Genomic DNA, 19,950 nt, shown 5'->3' with positions numbered 1-19,950 from the left:
TTATGTTTTGTTTGTGCGTGCGTGTATGTGTGTTCGTATGCTACTGTGCTGTCTGCGTGGTGGGGGCTGTGAGCAGAAGCTCTGGTGGTGCAGAAGAGTGGCAGCAGCAGTGTGCTAGCAGAGGGGAAGCCTGAGTCCTGTGGTAAGACGCTCCTGCTGGAATGGCTGGTGTGACAGCTGTATTGATACATTCTTCAGACTCTGTTGTGAAAATGCCTCTAGATGTTTGTTTGAAACAGAGTGACAGCAGAGAGTTGTATTTTTATTTTTAATGATTATGATATCAGGCTGCAAGGTCAGAGCTAGATGCCCCTCTGAGTTGGATGCAGAATCAGTGCCAAGAGTTCAGCTCAAGTGTGATACATCATGATGTCATTCAGCTGCTTTTTATATAAGGACAATTAAATTCATGCCTAAGAAAAACCAATAGACACTTTGGAATGAAAGTTTGGACATTAAGAGATACTTTTTCCTTCTCTTTTTGTACAGTTATCTGTCTACAGTGCATAGATGGCCTTACTGTTGGCATGGGGACTTGTTGATAAAGTTTTTTTTTCCTTTTAGATGTTCGTTGACTATGGATAGTTTTTGTATTACTTTTTGTATTATTACTTTAATCACACACTTGAGCCAGGTCCTAATATTTGTGTAAATAAATTAATAAGAAGTTAAGTGATCATCCAAATATGATTAAATATTAAGCTCAGACAGAAAGTAATATTCACATGTTTACACGGACTTACTGTTGCTTAGAGTAACACCAAAGGTCCACTGAACAATGTCTTTAGTGGGGTGTTTTCAGAATCTATACATTGCTAGAGTCGTTAGAAACCACGAGACAGATATAGTGTTATCTAATGTGAGATGTCCTCACATTACATCTGGTGGGTGTCTGGTCTCACCTGCAGTGAATTGACAAAACAAATTCTTTAGGCAGCCATCAACTGCCAGTCACTGCTGATCACTGTCTAGTCTCTGTCTAGGAGACAGTTTATCAAGATAATCCTCTACCATCATATTCAACAAAGCACAGGAATCTTTTGTCTGTCTGAACCAGTTATTTCCATTATGTCTGGTCTTCCACCAGTTTAAAACATTCACAGATGGAAATCCTTTATTTCAGAACATTTGAAGCTCTAAGTACTTTGACTTTTAGATTCAAGAAAAGTAGTCTGACCTTTGTATGCGATATTCTGATGACTTGGGTTTCTTCTTTTTGTGATTGTGTCGCTGAAGATGCTCTGTCAGTATTAAAGGTCGGTTTATTCTCTAGAGTACATTTCCTCATGTTTCAGCAAAGGATGCTGAATACAGATCAGTTAAACCTCTGAATAATACATTAGTTTAGATGGATTAACCTGGTCAATGATCATGTCAGCACTTCCACTCCTCATTGTTTATAAAATACCGACCAAGATCTCTAAAAAAAAAACTAGGAAATAAAGCAAAAGATCAACATCTAGAGGCAAATTCACACCAACTCTATAACCCATATGGCTTCATCTGTTTCCTTGACACCCCTGCCCTCTCTCCCCCTTTCCCTTCCCCCCTGCTCTCTCAGCTCTATGTAACCCTCTCTCTACTCTCCTCCCCCCAGCCTGGGGCTTTTACCTCCCCTAACCTCTCTCCATCTATTAGCTCCTGTTCCTTCCACTCTCCAACCCCCACCCCACCACTACCCCTGTCGATCTACTCACCTTTCTGGCTGATGCTGCACTGGCCAGGAAATCTCAGACACAACAAGAAACTAGTTCAAGGGTCACATAGTTTGGGTCACTTAAAAAATCAGCTTGATAGAGATATTTGATTTTAAGATAGCTTGCTATTATTGGAAAATCCACACATTTCTTGCTCTTGACAACATGAGACTGTCTATTTGAGTAGTGTAGTGAGTGTCAGCCAGACATTAGATAAGCTCTAATCTCCTCTTGCCACACAGATGAAATGCCGCATAAAGAACCTGAAAAGCAATGTTTCTCCTTTTAGCCTGTGAGACAACAAACAAAAATGTCTGGGGTGTGAGATCAATTTCAAATGTCACCTGACATGAAGGGATTATCAAAAGTATTTACATTTAAAAAGAGATTTAAGGGTTATTTTTTATGTTGTCAGTGAATAAGTTTGTTGCTAAAGGACAATTTCATGTTGTCCAAAAGACAGAAAGTTTCCATCAAAGATGTTGTCTCTTTAAATTTGTCTTCTGGTCAGCCTTGACGGGTTATATGATGATGTGTTAAATGAGGGGTCTGCTCCCATATCCCCATATCCCTCTGTGAAACCTCCCAAAAGCAACTAATGTTCATAGACTGTATCAACTGCAAAATGTGATTATTGTCACTTAATTGAATCCCCTCACAAGGCATATTCTAACTTCTGTTAACCATTTCATACAGGGGTGAGGTTTAGTTTTATATTTCAATAACTTTGCAGTTGATGCATGTCTTCAGTGATATAAGTACATTTCCACTAATGGCTTCCTGGTCCTTTTTGAAGACACTGTTATGTCTTTTTGTCCCGTCTGTCTCACTTGCAGGTCTGGTCCAGCGATGTGTAATCATCCAGAAAGATGAAAATGGCTTTGGGCTCACTGTCAGTGGAGACAACCCGGTGTTTGTGCAGCTTGTCAAAGAAGGTAAGGCGGAGTTTCAAACTTTAAAGGAAGAAAAAGATGTTATTACAATGACTGCTGCTGGTCTAAGCCATTGCAATAGAGATGTGGGCCCCTTTTTCATGCACTGACATCAAACTGTCATGATAGTTTGCTCTGAACTCACAGATATGAGGAGTAATTGGGACTCCGAAACCACCACCACCACCCTGGCACTTACTGAGAGTAGTCACCATTGAAGCCACTGACTGTACATTTCCTCCTCAGTAGTTTCAGAGTAGCTGCATCTTCTGCTTTATCATGTTGTCTTTTTAAGAGGGGACTTTGACAGGATACTTATGTGATCCCTGGCAGTCTCTTACTGTCTGTAGAGGATGATGTGGGTTGTTATCAGGTCACAGAAAACATTACATGGTCTGTACAGTAGTGTAGAGAGACAGAAGAGGAAGGAACTGATGAAGGACTTTTGTTGCACTGTCATCAGCGCTTGGCAGTTTTCAACTATTCCTGCACGGCTTCCCATTTGTGCTTTTGTCACTGACTCAACACTAAGAAAGTCTACTTAGTCTAGTCTGTTCTTTTTATTGTAAACTTGGAAGCAAACTAAATACATCTTTAGTATCTTGCTGCAGATTTTCACATTCATAGTTGTGTTTTCAAGTTTGAAAAGAGAAAGATGAAGCCTAATTAAACCTTTGTTCATATGCCTGCAATTTTAAATCTTGATGTTTTTGTTGCCCTTAATCAAATCCTCAAAAACCCAATATCTAAAAATCCTTTAGCCACCATTCATCAGTCACATTCCCCTTCTGCATTTAGATGAGCTCTTCAGACAAGATTGTCTTTCATTCAGTGACACAAATTCGCATACTGATCCATATGACGTAAAGAATTCCCATAAAGGCCCAAAATGCAGATCATAAGAAGTGTATTAGGAAAACTGTATTTGGTTTACAAAATGCTTCAGCTGTTTGCTGCTGACTATAGAGTCAGACCTGGATCTCATAATTACCTGTCTCATGCCTAAATCCCTTTGTTTGGGGTGGAGCTGTGAAACAGGTCCTTCTTGTAATATAACCACTGTTATGGTCTTTCAAAATAGCACTCAAATAGTCACTTTGCCACATCTGGTCTGTCAGTGCTATATGGTGTATTCATTGTGCAGAAGTATCAACAATTGCACCATGAACCTGTATGTCTTTTGTGTCCCCCCTCCCATTTTCCCCTATTTCATTCTTCCATTTCTTTCTTTGCCTCCTGTGTTTCTTTAATGCTCTTTTTCCTTTATGTTTGCCAGATGGGGCTGCTATGCGGGCAGGTGTTCAGACAGGAGACAGGATCATCAAGGTATTGTGTTTATCTGCCTCACTGTCTTTAAACTGCTAATGTCACTGTTTCCTAGTCTAAGGCCGGTAAAGAGGATGTAGGCTGCCACCTTATGGTCAGTCAGTATTTCTGCTCTTTCTGCTGTAATCAGGAATGAAATTGGGTGTGAAATTGTATCTAAAACTTGGCCTAGAATGGAATATTTTGATCTTTCTATCTGGTTTTTATTTCTCATAACACCATTTCTGTCTTCCAGGTTAACGGGACCCTTGTTACACATTCTAATCACATTGAGGTGGTGAAGCTTATCAAATGTAAGTTCTTCTGTCAGTCTATTTTTGCAGAAATGTTCTGTTTGGAAAAGGTTTGAGCAGAAGTAACATGTGGACAATTAACCTTGATGTAAGTCCAATGTGTCTTTTTCATTTTTCTATCCTAGCGGGCTCCTATGTGGCCCTCACAGTGTTGGGGCGCCCTCCAGGGCTTGCCCAGATCCCTTTGTCTGAAGCAGAGTCTGAAATGTTGGGCGTTAGCATTTCCTCTCCAAACTCCCCAGCAGCAGAACGCCCCTACAGTCCTCAGGACCGCCTCTCCTCCACACAACCACCATGGGTATACGAGGACATCAGTTACTTCTCTTGCCCTCTTCCTATATCTTGACTGATTCTGTGTCATTGTGGTTATCTATGTCTATGTCTTTCTTCTAAATATGCTTAGATTTTTGTGGTGGCGTCAATTTTTTAGAATGTTTAAATATTTGTTAAATGCATCTCTTTCAAATCTATTATTTGCCTAAATGCTTTTCATCTGTTGTCAAATATACATTTCTTGCATATGTCATTCACCTTTTTTTTTCCTTGTTTCCCACAGGATGAGAATAGCAGCATCTGCAACCAGAGGGTTGACATCTTGCAAAAGATGCTCTCAAAAGAACAGCAGGAGCTGCAGGTTAGCATAACAATCACTGTCACATATTGTCTTCTCTCAATTGAAATAGTGAAATCATAGCTAGGTGTTGGCAAGAGCAAGATAATTTGCCTTTATTCCACACTTAGGTATATTTAAACCCTGGTAGGGAATTTTGTATCATTATCTGTGTTGAAAATTATCTGTTTTTAAATAGAACATTGCTTTAGGTAGGAGGCAGGAAAGGTGTATAATTGAACAAAATGCACCCCAGGCTTCATCCCAGAGTCTAAATATTAAACATTTTACATTCCTTATTGTATACAAATAGAATATGGTTTGACATGTAGAAGCTACTATTGCTTCTGATCTCTTGTTTTGATTTCACCCCTATCGCTGTCCAGGCCATGAAGGAGGAGTACAGCAGAAACCCCTCCCCCAAACTACTGAAAGACATCCAGGAAGCTAAGAAACACATTCCTCAGCTGCAGGGTCAGCTCTTCAAGGCCACTGGGGCAACACAGGTATAGTAAATAACCCCTCTTTAACTAACTAACTCTCTCCATGCACTTGCAAATGTAGCCTAAAGAATAGAGTATCTAGGGACACTGACATACCAGCAACATCCAAGCAGTCATTGTGTGATTTTTGTGGAGAGCATTTAGGGATCGTTCCAGACAAACATTAATCCTAATCTCATCAGAGGATTAGGCTTTCTCTGTGGGAAGCCACTCTTTTGTGTCTGTGTGACATCTTATTTTATATATGTCAGTCACTGTGCCTGCTGTTATGTACATCAACATATTAGTCTGCTCTTTGCATTTCAAAAGAAAGTTATATTTTATGTGATTACAGCCTTAATATAGTGATAGATTTATACATTTATTGATTGATTGGTCTATATAATGCTCTTAGCCTGTGTTTAAACATTTTTCATTGTGGAGTTTGCGAATTTCACTGTTATGTAATTAGCTTGTTCATAATTAGTAACAAATCTTGTGTTTGCATGAATCTGTAGGAGGCTGTTCCAGGTGGAGATGCAGATGATGGTAGCATGTTTGAGACAGAGCACACTCACTCCTCTAAGGGAGACAACAGTACAGATCTGTCCTGGACCAGCACTCCTGTAAGTTGTCACATCTCAGCACTACTAATCAACAGTAGGAAATGGATTCATGGCATTATGATGAATTAATTGAATTAGTTTTACTTTGCTCTTCTTAGCTTTAGCTACTTTCGATCTATGCTGCACCACCATTCTATATCATGTGTTCAGATTTTTGTTGGACTGGATGTTGTAGGCTAACTAAATAAATGATTTCACTTCGGATGTTAAGTTTTTTTGGTGATTTTTATTCGGAATGGATTGAGAATACAAGATTGTCTTCCATACCACCTGCAGATTTCTCGTGGATTTTGGCCCGGATCTCCAGAGAGTTTGTGCCAAAGGGAGTCATCCTGCCCAAGCCCAAAGAGCACGCCCAGGAACAGCTTCAACTCCTGCCACTCCCCAGACGCAGAGGACACCACTGATCTGGTAGCTATAGTCTTTGGCCTTGTGCAAATTCTCCTCAAGAAATGTACTTATTTATTCTTGGTGTAATCTTGAGAAACAAGTTTTTTAAGTGCTCTTGTCAGTCCCAATTGAGCTTCTCTTTGTGAGAAATAGTAATTCTACAATATACCTTGTCTTGTCCCCAGGACTCTCTGTCCCCTACCACAGTCAGCAGTCCCTCCTCCTCTCGCCTCGTCTCGCAAATCATTGGAGCTGAGGACGACTATTTTGATTCAGACCAGGAGCAGGTATTTTACCACACGCCAGTAATGACATTTGTGTCATTCATAATCTCACTAAACTCAGTTGACAAATACAAAATATTTTTTAACTGTCACAAACCTAATTTTGTACTGATTGTACTGTTTTTCAGACAAATGGCCAGTGTAACAGCTTTAACAGCATTGAGCAGCTCAAGTCTCGGCCTGCCCACCTCGCAGCTTTCTTGCATCATGTCATCTCTCAGTTTGACGCTGCTCCTGTGGTAATACCTTCTTCCTTCACACCTTGTTGAAAATTCTTTGTTTTTAATTTCCTGTTTTCTTGCAGCCTGGCAGACTCTACAGCTCACTCTTTTTATTATTCCTAATCTTGTGTCCCCAGCTGTGCTACCTCTATGCTGACCTCTACAAGCAGACCAACTCCAAAGAGACCAGACGGGTGTTCATGGACCTCCACACCTTCTTTATCGATAGGGGAGCAGTAAGTACACTTCATGTTCATCACAGAGAAACACAGGGAACATTGTAGGTCAGACTCATTCATTGTTCATCTGTCCGTCTGTCCATCACACATGATGCACACAGCACTCCACTCATCAATATATTCACATGTTTCTCTTTGTTCAAGTTTGTTGTTTTAAGTACTAAACAGTTGTTTTTTTTGTTACAGAATCTAAAAGTTGCTGTTCCTGAATCCATCTCTGCTGATCTCGGTAATTATTTCGGGCTTGGCTTTTGCTTCCATTTGGTTTTCTGCCCAGTGACATTATAGTAGTGATTTTTTATTATGGTTACCTTTTGAACTTCTGTTGGCTCCCTTCAACAATTTGGCCATCCTCATTATACAGTCACTGTAAGTTGCTTATGTACTCAGCCATGCACACTCTCGACTAAGGTGTCAAATGCTCTGATGGTTCGGAAAGTATTGCTTAACTTTAATAGCCATATTTAGTGTGCACATGTCAGAAAGATTTGGCGTACAGTATATGTGACTGAGTGCATGTGTTTGCAGACCGGCGGCGGACAGAATTCATCCCAGAGGAAATACACAGACAACATGTTCAAACACTGCAGGACTCTTTACTCCCTGACATCCTGAAGAACCTTGAGGATTTCAGGTAAACATCTCAACTCTAAATTTTTATTTTTGTTGGGTTAAATTAATTGCTTAATTTGAGAACTTGAGATTAGTTCCCTCATCAAAAAATAATAATGATAAAAACAAACTTATCTAGCTTAGTGCACTGCCCTTCATTAAGCCATTTCTCTCTGAGCCATTATGAATCTGATCACAGTATATGATCCAATGTGTTGGTACCTGCAGGCAGAAGCGCAGTATGGGCCTAACAGTGGCTGAGGTGGAGCTGGCCAGACTGGACCAAGAGCGAGTCAGAGACCGTGTCACTCTGGAGCGTGAGCGCTCATATGCTGAAAATATCATCACCAAGATAGAAGATATCCTGTAAGTAACACATACACACGCAGACACACGCCACACATACAGACAGTTCTGCTCAGAGAATCTCAATTTTGTAATCATTCCTGCCCACTGAGATATTTTTTCTTCTTTGTATTGTTTATAGGGCAACTACTCAGACCACAGAGGAAGAGAAATGGTAAGCAAACTTACATTTTGGAGCAGTTGGTTAATTGATATAAAAAGCATATCTCAAAGCATGTGAAGGAAGATCATTTATGGCCGCAAGGGCTCCCATGGTCCCTCTAACCATCTGTCTTCATTACATTTATAGTCTGTAATGTGAAAAATCTAAAGGAATCTCCAGATCAGAATAAGTTCAGATCATATTTTTCAAGACTTTTTAGTTCTTTCAAATGAATGATTGAAACAGTCAATTCAAAAATCTTGTGATAAATTAATTAAGTATGTCAGGGCTGATAAATTTGATCTAAAGTATGGTCAACAACATATTGGTGTCATCCAAACCCACAGTTAAAAATTGTCCATTTGGGGTATTTAGGCTACTTTGGTCATTTAAATAACATGGGTTATCTCATGTGATGAATGTGGTTTTATGGTAATATCATACCACCCTTTAGACTGAGTTATACTGATGGCCATGCAAAGCAATTAGTGTTCTTAAAGATACTTAAATTATAAAACAACAGGACCAAAACACAGGTGGTAATTAAACAAACTCATTTTGTGACTTTAGACATTCCTTTGTGAAGACAATGCCTTAATACAACAACAGAGTATATTTTTCAGTATTAAAAAAATTTCTCGTTGGTAGTTTTAGGTATATAGCGAACCCTGGTGGTTCTAGTGTTAAAGAAAACATGTAATTTATGCAGTATGTTTATATTAAATAATTCAAAAGTGTGACTGATTGAAACGGTTTTGTTTGAAATGCCATATGGTCGTAGCTTTCTCCAGATGGTTTGTGTAGAAATTGTACGAGAAGGACTGGTATGACATATGGTGCAGGTCACAATATGGACACTTATTCTCTTCATATTTTAGCATTCTGTTGTTTTCTTGGTTACGATTGAGAAAGAGGAGCCAAGCTCAAGTGTTGTCACATTTGTTTTTCATTTAGCACTACAATGCAGTATGTCATCTATACATACATGAAGCACCTTGGTGTGAGGGTCAAGGAACCTCGCAGTCTGGAGTCCAAACGGGTCCGGATCAACTTCCTTCCTAAGATTAAGGTATTTAATTTCTCTTTACGCCATGAGCCTTCTCACTCTCCCTTTTTCAATTACTTGACACTCTGTCTTCTCTTGTTTTTGATGAAATACAGAAAAGCATCAAGACAGAAAAGGAAGGAGAAGAGAAGGTGAAGAAACCCAGATTTCCCAGTATCCTTGGACCTCAGCGCAGGCCCAGCCGCATTGAGGCAGCATCAGGTGAGTTGTGACTGTTGAACAAACCAAAATAATGAGACTAGTTTTAAAGCTTTTTCAAATTCTGACACCACTTCTCTTTATATTCAGTGGGTAAAGCTCTGGATGGTCGCCCTCGGCCTCAGAAACAGTTGTCTCAACCTACTTTGGGGGCAAGTGAGCACATGGAAGGTGGTCGTCTAAGAGGCAGCCAATCCAGCGAGGGCTCTGAGCTCACACACTCCACATCTGTCAACACCTCATCCCCAAACAGTGCCACGTATAGCTCAGATGCTAGCAGAGACACTGATATAGGTGAGTGACTGAGTGAATTCAACACTGTAAAATGTATGTAAAAGGAGAAAGCAGTGGTTTATAACTTCGTGCTCGTCTCTCAGGTGGGACTCCAACCTCAGGCCCCTCCAGGCTGAGTGACGGCCTTCAGTCCGATCCTCTGGATGGGTTGCCGCACCCTGCTTCGCACTTAGACCCATACAACCTGGACCAACTGCAGGAGGATGACCGAGAAAGTGACAGGTGCATTTACAGTCAAAATTAGCAGTAACACTTTTACCTTGTTATATTAAGAATACTTATTTTATCATTGATTTCTCTGTTGATATTTATTGTAGAGCCCACGAGGGAACACCAAAGACTATAAGAAGGTGAGGATCAGTTTGACATTTCTAATTTAAATCCATCTTTAAAAAAAGATAAAAAAACTAACTTTCTGTCTTGGCTAGGCTTGAGGGACTGGGTGCTGGTGATGTCCAGAGTGAGGACGACCAGGGAACAGACTCGGAGCATGACCCTCCAAACTGGCAGCAGCTGGTGGGGCGAGAGGTCCTTGCAGGTCTCAGGCCTCATGAAATCAAGAGACAGGAAGTCATCAATGGTAAGTACATTGTGTACCACTTCACAAAGTTTGACAATGCATTAAAGCATCTTTTTAAGAAAAAGAGAAGCTCACCCTCCAGGCATTTTAAAATACTATTTTGTAACAGAATATACTGTATAGAAGAGAGAGATGTGCAGCAGCAGAGCATTTGCTTGGATGTGACCCAAGTTTCTGTCAAACGTATATTATGTTGAGTTGTGCAAATAATCTGCCATCTTGAATTAACATCTTGGATTGTGTCCGCAGAGCTGTTTTACACAGAGCGTGCACATGTGCGGATGCTGAGAGTTTTGGACCACGTTTTTTACCAGAAGCTCTCTAAAGAGGCCATCCTGCCTCCTGCTGACATCAAGAACATCTTCACCAACCTGGAGGAGATTCTACAGCTGCATGGTACACACACACAACCTAAAATCTCATCTATGCATGACTTCCTAACCATCATTAAGAACCAGTAACAAAAAAATCCTCAAAAGGTAATAATAATGTAAGTAAAGTTTGATGTAAAACAAAACAAATACAACAGAATGATAGAATACATATTTTTTAATGTATTCTATCATTTATTTATCAATTAACTGTGCATAACACCCAGCCATTTCATGTTGTATTCGTCATCATTGTTATCTTACACACACACTCAAAGACACACACTTACTGTCCATTGGCGCCTCTCCTTTGAATTTCAGTTTCAATACTGGAGCAAATGGTAGCGGTTCGGAAGAGAAATGAGTCTTCAGTAATTGATCAGATAGGAGACGACTTGCTCTCCTGGGTGAGTACAATTCTCAGGCTGAAATTGTATTTCCTTTTTCAAACATTTTCTTATATTGAATAAATTTCAAGATGACTGATGTGGTAGAAAAAAAAAACATATTGTGCACAAAGAAATTGAACTGTTGCCTGAAATTGCTTTATAGCAAGAAAAAAATGTTGATGTGGGTATGAGATTGCTTTTCTCAGTCTCATATCTGTTTATTTTTGACACATTATATGTACAAGAAGATGGTTATGTGTAGTAAAGAAGGGGTTATTTTTCATACTTTAAGATAATTTAACAGTAAATCATTAAATCTGACACCAAAATCTTGAAAGAAAAAGCTTAACCACGGTACAAAACAACTCTGCACTTCCCTCCTCGCCAACTAGAAATGTTATCACAGTGGAAGGAAGAGAGTGAAATGGAAGCCTGTTTCTCAGTAAATGGTCATGTCAAACAATGCCCTAGATTCCACTGACATCTCTGCATCATGTCTGATACATTAGATGTGAGATAGCCACATATCAGCTGGCAGCCTTGTCTAAAGTGTCTCTGTGGGGGATAAGTAGGGTAAACGGTCCCCTGAGGGTCTCAGCATTGATCTAGTCTACATTAAAACTTAAGCTGTCTCTGCTACCAGGACTTAAGCCTGGCCCCCTTCTGGGTGTTGCTGCTCAATGTAGTGGTTAAATACAAGGCATTTCCATGGCAACTACCCCTAACCCACATCGATCGAGTGACTGATAGTCTCTGTCCGTCTTTGCTCCGTCCTGTCCTGGGCTGGGTGGTTACAGTTCAGCGGTGGAGAGGAAGAGAAGATCAAGCAGGCGGTGGGGACGTTCTGCAGTAACCAGCCTTTTGCTCTGGAGATCATCAAGACCAAGCAGAAGAAAGACTCGAGGTTCACTTCCTTCATTCAGGTAATAATAAGCTCCACAGACAAAATGCACACACAGTTCCTTATTATAAAATGTAGGAAATTTAATTTATTTTTCAGTGACTGCACGGACTGAATGCTCAGAATATGTCACACAGAAGGGTTAAACTGAGGATATGTATCTGTTTTACTTCATTCAACAGAAAAAGTTACATTTAGTTTAGCTCAGTCGCCACTCATTCTTGTTAAAAGATACATTTTGGGTGTTTTGTTACTGCTTAAGTCTACCCAACAAGTACTGTATTTACTTATTTTTTGCTTTGCAGGAAGCGGAGAGTAACAGACTGTGCCGCCGACTGCAGCTTAAGGACATCATTCCTGTAGAGATGCTGAGGCTCACCAAGTATCCCCTGCTACTAGACAACATCTCCAAGTACACAGGTGCTGTAGTCTTGCCTTACCAGCCAGAGCTCCTTCACTACAGCAGACAGTGATTTGTTCATGTGGTAATCAGCTTATGCACACACATGGCTGTTTCAAAGCAAGATTTACTCCATATACTTACTGCTTGCATGGTCTTAGATGTAACAATGATTTAAAATAACATTTTACAAAACTACAAAGTTCTGTCATGTCCATATTAGTCACTTTGATCAATAATAGAACATGGTAGACATGACTCTTAAGATTAAATCATATCCATGAAGCTCATGCCAGCCACTCACCTTGGCTCTGGACACACATGAAGCCTTAAAGATGTCACCATGCCCGCAGGTAGAGCTACAGAACCGATTTGTCCAGTTAAACAAACCACTTACAGATTATTAAACCTATCCCTCTCCTGCTGTCTTGTTCAAACACTTCAAAGTCTGTTTCATTCAGTCACAAATACTTAGTCGATCACATGGAGAGAAATTGTGATCTGCTTTTAAAAGACACTATTAGAAAATTTCTCCTTACTATTACATACAGTCTAAAGGCCCATTCTTGGTTGCTGCATCCTCATAGTCACAAGGGCCCACGTGATGTAAATCTCGTCATCTGCCTATGTCAGTGCAGGCACCTCACACAGACCAAAATTTGTGACAAATGCATCCACTGTGTATGCACTAGAAGAGCAATCTGGACGCTTGTTCTGTGTGTTGTATGTATGTACTCGGTGCTATTAGGCTATTTCTTGCAGCTGTTACAGTAATATTTATACAATAATTATGAACTTAAATAAAACAATTACAAAACTGAACTTGACCACTGCATTTGAAGGAATATTTTAATCCATTAAAAACATTTTAATTCATTAGTATTTTCACTCTCAGTGATGTGATATCAAGTTTATGCCTTGTCCTTTCCTCATCCGGACACATAGGATATGTGATCATATACAACAGAACTTAAGGTTAAATGTTAATTTAACAAGTCACTGCTGAATTCAGCTCTATGTGCAGCACGCAGCAAACTTCAATATAGAATAGAAAATAATAATATGCAATAGCACAACGTACTCTCATCCTAAAAATGAATAGGCTACAGTAGATGCCTACTTGTCAGGCTAAGAAAACAGTCTGCTTTGATGACGGACTTTTGTCTTTTTATCCTTTCCTGTGGAGGGGTCATCCACAGCGTTTCACCCCTCTTTTACCCACATCTCTGCAAATCTCTGAGCAGGGAAGGAGGCAACCTCTGGTCAATTTACTGTGTCATCACATAGCCTAGACGAGGCGTCATCTCTATTGTCACACGAGCGCTGACAGTGAAAGTCCATTTCTGATTTTTATTGTTGTTTGCACTATAGACTGTTATCACATTGCAGCACTTTACTTAAGATTTTTTAAGTAGCTTATTTTTATTTTAGATATTTTATATGGTCTATGGGTTAAGCAGCATAAATCACTGAGGGAGGATACATTTTTGTCCCGACTAGGGATAAAAATAACTGCCCCCCCTGCATATCGCACCCTGTATGTACTGTTTTCACTATCCTTGGTCCTATTCCCAGTAAGTGGTCGCACACAGAATTCTTTTTTCTTGTTCTTCTTTTTTCTTCTTGAGTGTTTCTTGTTGTTCAGCCAGGTATAACAAAGAAAAGGGCTCTACTTCTTGCTGTCGTGAGGTCGCCACCTTGTTTTCTAGCGTGCATGTGTGGAACGCTTCTACTTACGCAGACCCCTGATTGTAGAATGTATTGAAGCACATGTGCGTCCACTGTTCGCACGCAGGTCCACAACTGGCTGATTCTGCGTCTGTACTGAATTATGGAGTCACTTCTCTTAATGGACCAGTTCGTCATACTGGCTGGATAGGGCTTTTAGCTGCCAGGCTGTATAGCTTTCTGTACCAACAAGGGTCTTTAACATCTTGTCTGTCATTGCTGTCAAGACAAGAAATTAATTGTTGTTCTAAGAATAGCAACACCTCTGCATGTAACCTCCCTGATAAGAGTTCAGTCATTGTATTCGGCCTTTCCTCTCCCTGTGATCCTTAAATCAATTAGATTCTATGAAGCAATTAATTCAGTATGGAAATTAATGTACTCATATTGCATGTAACCATGGAAACTCGTAATACAGGAATAATACCCAGTTTGCATTTTCTAATCTGAATGTGATATATCACAATAGACGAATGGAAATCAATTCTTGAGGTAGAAGAAAAGTAGATAAAAATGAACCGAATGAAGTCTTAAGCAAGACCGTGTGTGGCAACATGCCAGCCATTAGTGAATTACAGAGACAAATGGAGAGATTATCAGTTTAATGGTCCTGGAGCGATGGTGCACATTTTGGGAAATGTCTCACCCATTATTTGGTCCATCATTTTAGTCTTGGCTGGGGTTTGGGACTCACACAGCGAATGCACTAACGATAAAGTATAACCGGCTATTATGGGATCATAATGCCTCCCTGCTTTATCATAATTTATGAGCATGATGGTGTGTTAATGGACGAAAGAAATATCAATTTGCCGGACAGCCCCCTGCAGAAATAAGGAGGCCTTTCTTCTTATTTGGTGTCATAATATCTTTCAGATAACGCAGTGGAGAAGGACAAAGTGAAGCAGGCAGCAGACTGCTGTCGAAAGATCCTCAATCACGTCAACCAGGCTGTAAAGGAGTCAGAGGACAAGCAGGTTTGATGGTTTTTAAAGTCTCCTTGCTATTTTATGCCATCCTTAGCCTTTTCTCTTCCTTCCACTCATTCTCACCCCTAAGTCCTTCCTTTTCTTTTTCCTGCTCAGCCACAATTTATTTTTTCACTACTCCCTCCTCTGCTCCCCAGGCAGTGGACTCACTTTAAAGAGTGCTTATTAATCCCCTTTGCTCTGTTTCTGTTCTTCTCCGTCCTTCCTCTAGAGGTTGGAGGACTACCAGAGAAGATTGGACCTCTCCTCTCTAAAGCAGACAGACAACCCCATGATCTTGGAGCTAAAGGTGACTTATCTACATGATCCTTTTAGGTTCTGTTAAAGCACACCTACTTGTTGTACACCTACGCAGCTTGAAATATCTGCTAGGTAGAAAAGAAGTGCTATGTGGAAATGGCTCCACAGACCAGTAGCAAGTACTTATAAGCTTTCTCTGTTTCACCTCCATCAGAACCTGGATCTAACCAAGAGAACTATGGTGCACGAGGGACCACTGTCATGGAAAGTGAACAAGGACAAGACAATTGGTTTGTAATCAACACATTATAAGAGTCTGATTGTTGCTGAGCCTTGATATTGCTTCTAAAACCCCCCAGTCAACCATCACTTATGTTTTTGCAGTAAATTGAAGTCTTCTCTTTGTCTCCTTTTCAGAATTGTACACTCTCCTCCTGGAAGACATCCTAGTTCTGCTACAAAAACAAGATGAGCGTCTGATTCTGAAGTGTCACAGCAAAAACCTGGCTGGTACCGCAGACACCAAACATATCTTCAGCCCCATCATCAAACTCAGTACCGTGTTGGTGCGCTCCGTGGCCACAGGTGAGTTAACACCTGTTCTCTCGTAAACATGTGAAATGTATTTTGGTTAAACAGTAGTCTAATTGATCTGATCGGGGTCAAAATGTAACTTAGCATACTGTACAATCACCAGACATATGACCCAATAATATCAAGAAGTGTGTGGCTTCATATTGATTAATCTTAACCCAAACCTTCTGTCCACCCTCTCTCCTGCCAGACAACAAGTCCTTCTTCGTTCTTTCTATGTCAGACAACGGAGCTCAGATCTATGAGCTGATGGCACCCACAGTCTCAGATCAGAGAACGTGAGACCGAATAGCTTTTGCTTGATTGACTTAATTTAAATTGCACCAGTTGTTAAATGGGCTGATGATGTGTTCTTTCGTTTTTCTCGCACAAGGTGGCAGCGTCTAATCACCCAGAGAGCTGATGCCATGAAAGTCAAACCTCACAGCGTCATACCTTTACCTCAGACTGAGTATGTTGCTCATCTTTAAATTTGATCAGACCAGATGATTCTCAGCCTTTGAGCGTGTGACTAATGTAAGTTGTTTCTTGTGTGCCAGTGGGGAGAGAGATGGTGTGGAGATAATCACAGCAGGTGTTTCCAGGCTCAGCAGAGACGCTGATCAAACATCCACTGGCAGCACCCAGTCCACAGGTTACCAGAGACCCTTTTTTTCTTCAGTCATTGTCAGAAACATTTTTTTCTTCCAGATTGCTTAAATATTCTGTCCTACTCAAGCTTCTGTAATTATAGCTCCTCAGATAACTGTAATTACACCTCCTCAGATAAAGAGAGTGGTCCAGCTGCGAGAAGCGTGGTGCAGAGCTCTCTACCAGGTAATAATCCATTTGAGGGAGTGAAGGCAGAGGAGGAGGAGGAAGGTTTCGTGGACCCTGAACTTCCATACCAAGTGGCTGAGGATGGTAGAGGAGACTCCTTCAACATGTTTCCCTCCAGAGCAGATGAAGCACTGAAAACATGTAAGTACACAGAATAGACATGTTGAATACATGAGCTACACATGCAGTGGATTCATGTCAACTGTACACAGATGTTGCATTTTAAAATACAATTTAAAAAAAAAACATTTTTACTGTCCCTCAGTGGCAGCATTAAAGCAGGTGTTGGTGACCCAGCTGATGTCGCAGGAGGCTGGAGAGCGAAGCAAGCGCTCCACAGGGGCCCGTCTCCTCAGGACCACCTCTCTGAGGACCCCCGTAGACAACCGCGCACGGGTGATGGTCCACAACGGCTCAGAGAGGAACAGCTCTCAGACAGAGGACCCAGCTCAGGACCTGGGCTCTGGTGATACCGGCTTCTTTGACTCTCCTGAAGACTATGGTGAGTCTGGCCAGTGTGAACATTTTATTTGTCATTCGGCATTACAGTACATGTATGAATAGTCATAGCATTTTATACAAATACATTTATTTATTGTAAGCCACAGTTTGATATCATTTTCTGTCCCTGATCCTGGCTTCTTTCTGCTTCAGTGGTGCTAAATAACTCCTTTGATTCTCTCAGCAGGATATTTAGTCCTGGAAGGTTACGGTGGCCCGGGAGAGAGCAGCACAGATGATGACATCTTGGCATCAACCACAGGGAAGCAGCTGAGCACCTCACAGGGCTGTGCTGCCGACTCTGGCATCAATTTGAGGTTTTCTTCAACGTCACATGCTGGCAGCCTCTCCTCTTTTAGCAGACAAGTCCTGTCTCATCTTAGAAACCTTCAGGCCAACCTCAACTATCTGAAGGTATCTAACATGTATTCATTAAACATCCTCACCTCCCTGATGCACTGATGTATAATAATAGTATTATATAAACACATAATGGTTATTTTTATTGAATGATCTGACAGCAAATTGTTTCTTTCTTGCAGGAGGTTGAAGCCAAGTACAATAATCTAATACGCCAAAGGCCAGAGAGGTCAGCCGCAGACACGGATGGAAACAAAGGTAGCTCAATTCATGCTCAGCGTCAGCTACAAATCACTGACTGTAGATCCTAATATATGAATCACTTCCTGTATCTGTCCTTTATCTGACTGTATACCTTCATTCTTTTTACCAGATAAGAGATAGTGGAAGTCCGTGCCGCAGCTTTTGGCTCTGGTCCCAAAGAGGAAGTACCGACTAGTAGTCTGTTTCTACTTCTTGTGTCCTGGACTTTCTGGACGTCCTATAAGCTTGTCCTCTCAATGCTGAGCCCCCTTTTTCCATCGCAGTCGCCCACGGTTGCCACAGAGAATGAGAGACTGAGTGTGAGCAGAAACATTTGAAGGGTGGAGTCATCTTTGTGATGCCGCAACTCCCACCCACCCTCCCCTCCATCAGCACAAGGCAATCAGGGAAGTGGGATTGCCCTAAAACCTCACCCCTCTACCATCTAACACCCAATATCCCCTGAACTCCCTGCAAGAAAGAGAACTTATACCAAAATGTACAAAGATATGTGTGCAGTATATATATATATATGTATATATATACATATATGTATATATATATATGTATGTATATATATACTGTATAAATGACACACAAAACAAGAAAAAGGAAAATTTTAAGATAATGTATTAAGATTTTTTTTATCCCAAGATGTATTTATTTTCTTTCTTTTCATTTTTTAAAAAGTGTTTCCCGCATTGCTTGCATGCTTTTTGGCCATGGTGTTACCATTTTTGGCTGCTTATCCTGCTTCAGTCACACAGGGTTAGTGTGAGTGTTGAGTGCACGCTAGCATAGGAGCACGCTAGCCTAGCTTACCCTGATGAAATGGCAGGAATATATTCAGACTGATAGAGGCCAGAGTTGCACTGGTGATGGATAGATCCCATTGTGTTTAAAAACTCTTGAATTGTGTTAAAGTCTAGAATTTCAGATACAATTCTAGGTGTGGTGTTAACTAGAATGAAGAGTCTGAAGGCTCTGATCTGGTCCTGTTGCATTTCCGTGCTGCCTCCTTCCTCCTCTTCCTCCTCCTTCTCCTCCTCTTCACTGTAAGGGGTATTATGCCTCTCCTATGGTCCTCTTCTCCTTTGCGTGTGACTCCCCCACCCCAATCCCCACTCCCCTCCTTTTTCCCTGTGAACACTTATGGGTGTCATCCTTCTCCTTTTCCTCATAGCCCAGTGGCTTTCATGCTTATTTATCCCCTCCCACACTCTATATGTCATGCTTCCTCATCTGCCTTTGGGTATCTTGCCCCGACCCTCCCCCCCCCTTCTACGAGGAGCAGTCATGCTCCTTCTGTATCAGCTCCTGACAGACATGCTGCTTCTTTCTGCTTCTGTTGGCGATGCTGATCTAACTGCCTGATATTCTAATAATGTCATGAAGTTCAACATATACTGTACAATGATCAAGTTGGAAGGTTATGCATAACTTTAATAAATAAATTGTGCCATGACACATTCAAAAAGGAAACCCTCTGACTATTTTTTCTGTATGATTTTATGTACAGAGCTTTATGTACTATGTTTGAATTTCATGAAGAGATTTCAGGCTGCCACACTGATGGTCAGTTAAATATCTTACTTGTACAGTACTTATGGAATGACAGTCTCAGTAATGGAGAAATGATGGAAGACCTTTTTTTCACTTAAATAATGTTGAGAAAGATCCTCAAGGACACCTGATCATTTCTCTTGATGGATTTGCAAAGTGTGGTCTATCCTTGAATTTTGACACACCCTGTTGTTAAAATGACTCTATTTTATCAAAGTGACAAAGAAACATTCAGTAATATTATTAATCTATAAACTTTAAATAACCAAGACGTGAGATTGTAGGTTGCTCACGCCATTTTTTTTCTCCTTTCAGTTGAGTTATAGCTTGTGATGAAGAGAGTCATTGATATTTGTCAGAATATTTCAACCTACTGTGTCTACGGGTCATAATGTTTCCTGTACTACATTTACTGACCTCTTGTCCTTGCATGTAACAGATAGTATAAATCTGTCAGATTCCCATGCTCATGTTACCTCCATGCATCTCCATGT

General features: G+C 40.7%; 1 protein-coding gene across 4 annotated transcripts in view; it reads left to right on the top strand.

Annotated features, from left to right (window-relative positions):
• arhgef12a (Rho guanine nucleotide exchange factor (GEF) 12a) overlaps positions 1-19,375 on the top strand; it is a 40,207-nt gene extending 20,832 nt beyond the window's left edge. For 2 of the 4 annotated variants that reach the window (XM_067594701.1, XM_067594700.1), the window contains 38 exons: positions 77-142; positions 2,534-2,632; positions 3,906-3,955; positions 4,191-4,248; positions 4,374-4,546; positions 4,805-4,882; positions 5,245-5,364; positions 5,859-5,966; positions 6,243-6,377; positions 6,542-6,643; positions 6,769-6,879; positions 6,999-7,097; positions 7,287-7,329; positions 7,629-7,734; positions 7,941-8,078; positions 8,200-8,232; positions 9,175-9,289; positions 9,382-9,487; positions 9,575-9,778; positions 9,862-10,000; positions 10,096-10,128; positions 10,207-10,358; positions 10,608-10,754; positions 11,051-11,136; positions 11,916-12,041; positions 12,325-12,439; positions 15,024-15,124; positions 15,348-15,425; positions 15,591-15,666; positions 15,794-15,961; positions 16,161-16,248; positions 16,344-16,421; positions 16,510-16,604; positions 16,736-16,930; positions 17,055-17,291; positions 17,475-17,704; positions 17,833-17,908; positions 18,024-19,375. In XM_067594701.1, the coding sequence (XP_067450802.1) occupies positions 77-142; positions 2,534-2,632; positions 3,906-3,955; positions 4,191-4,248; positions 4,374-4,546; positions 4,805-4,882; positions 5,245-5,364; positions 5,859-5,966; positions 6,243-6,377; positions 6,542-6,643; positions 6,769-6,879; positions 6,999-7,097; positions 7,287-7,329; positions 7,629-7,734; positions 7,941-8,078; positions 8,200-8,232; positions 9,175-9,289; positions 9,382-9,487; positions 9,575-9,778; positions 9,862-10,000; positions 10,096-10,128; positions 10,207-10,358; positions 10,608-10,754; positions 11,051-11,136; positions 11,916-12,041; positions 12,325-12,439; positions 15,024-15,124; positions 15,348-15,425; positions 15,591-15,666; positions 15,794-15,961; positions 16,161-16,248; positions 16,344-16,421; positions 16,510-16,604; positions 16,736-16,930; positions 17,055-17,291; positions 17,475-17,704; positions 17,833-17,908; positions 18,024-18,034 (4,175 nt within the window). In that variant the 3' untranslated portion in view covers positions 18,035-19,375. The remainder of the gene's footprint in view (positions 1-76; positions 143-2,533; positions 2,633-3,905; positions 3,956-4,190; positions 4,249-4,373; positions 4,547-4,804; positions 4,883-5,244; positions 5,365-5,858; positions 5,967-6,242; positions 6,378-6,541; positions 6,644-6,768; positions 6,880-6,998; positions 7,098-7,286; positions 7,330-7,628; positions 7,735-7,940; positions 8,079-8,199; positions 8,233-9,174; positions 9,290-9,381; positions 9,488-9,574; positions 9,779-9,861; positions 10,001-10,095; positions 10,129-10,206; positions 10,359-10,607; positions 10,755-11,050; positions 11,137-11,915; positions 12,042-12,324; positions 12,440-15,023; positions 15,125-15,347; positions 15,426-15,590; positions 15,667-15,793; positions 15,962-16,160; positions 16,249-16,343; positions 16,422-16,509; positions 16,605-16,735; positions 16,931-17,054; positions 17,292-17,474; positions 17,705-17,832; positions 17,909-18,023) is intronic. The other 2 variants (XM_067594702.1, XM_067594703.1) reach the window with 2 other exon arrangements.
• Positions 19,376-19,950: the final 575 nt, after the last annotated feature.

The sequence above is a fragment of the Thunnus thynnus genome, chromosome 7 (genome assembly GCF_963924715.1).
Source record: "Thunnus thynnus chromosome 7, fThuThy2.1, whole genome shotgun sequence".
Lineage (NCBI taxonomy): Eukaryota > Metazoa > Chordata > Actinopteri > Scombriformes > Scombridae > Thunnus > Thunnus thynnus.
Note: the sequence above shows the minus strand (reverse complement) of the source record. Positions and strands in the feature narration are given on the sequence as shown.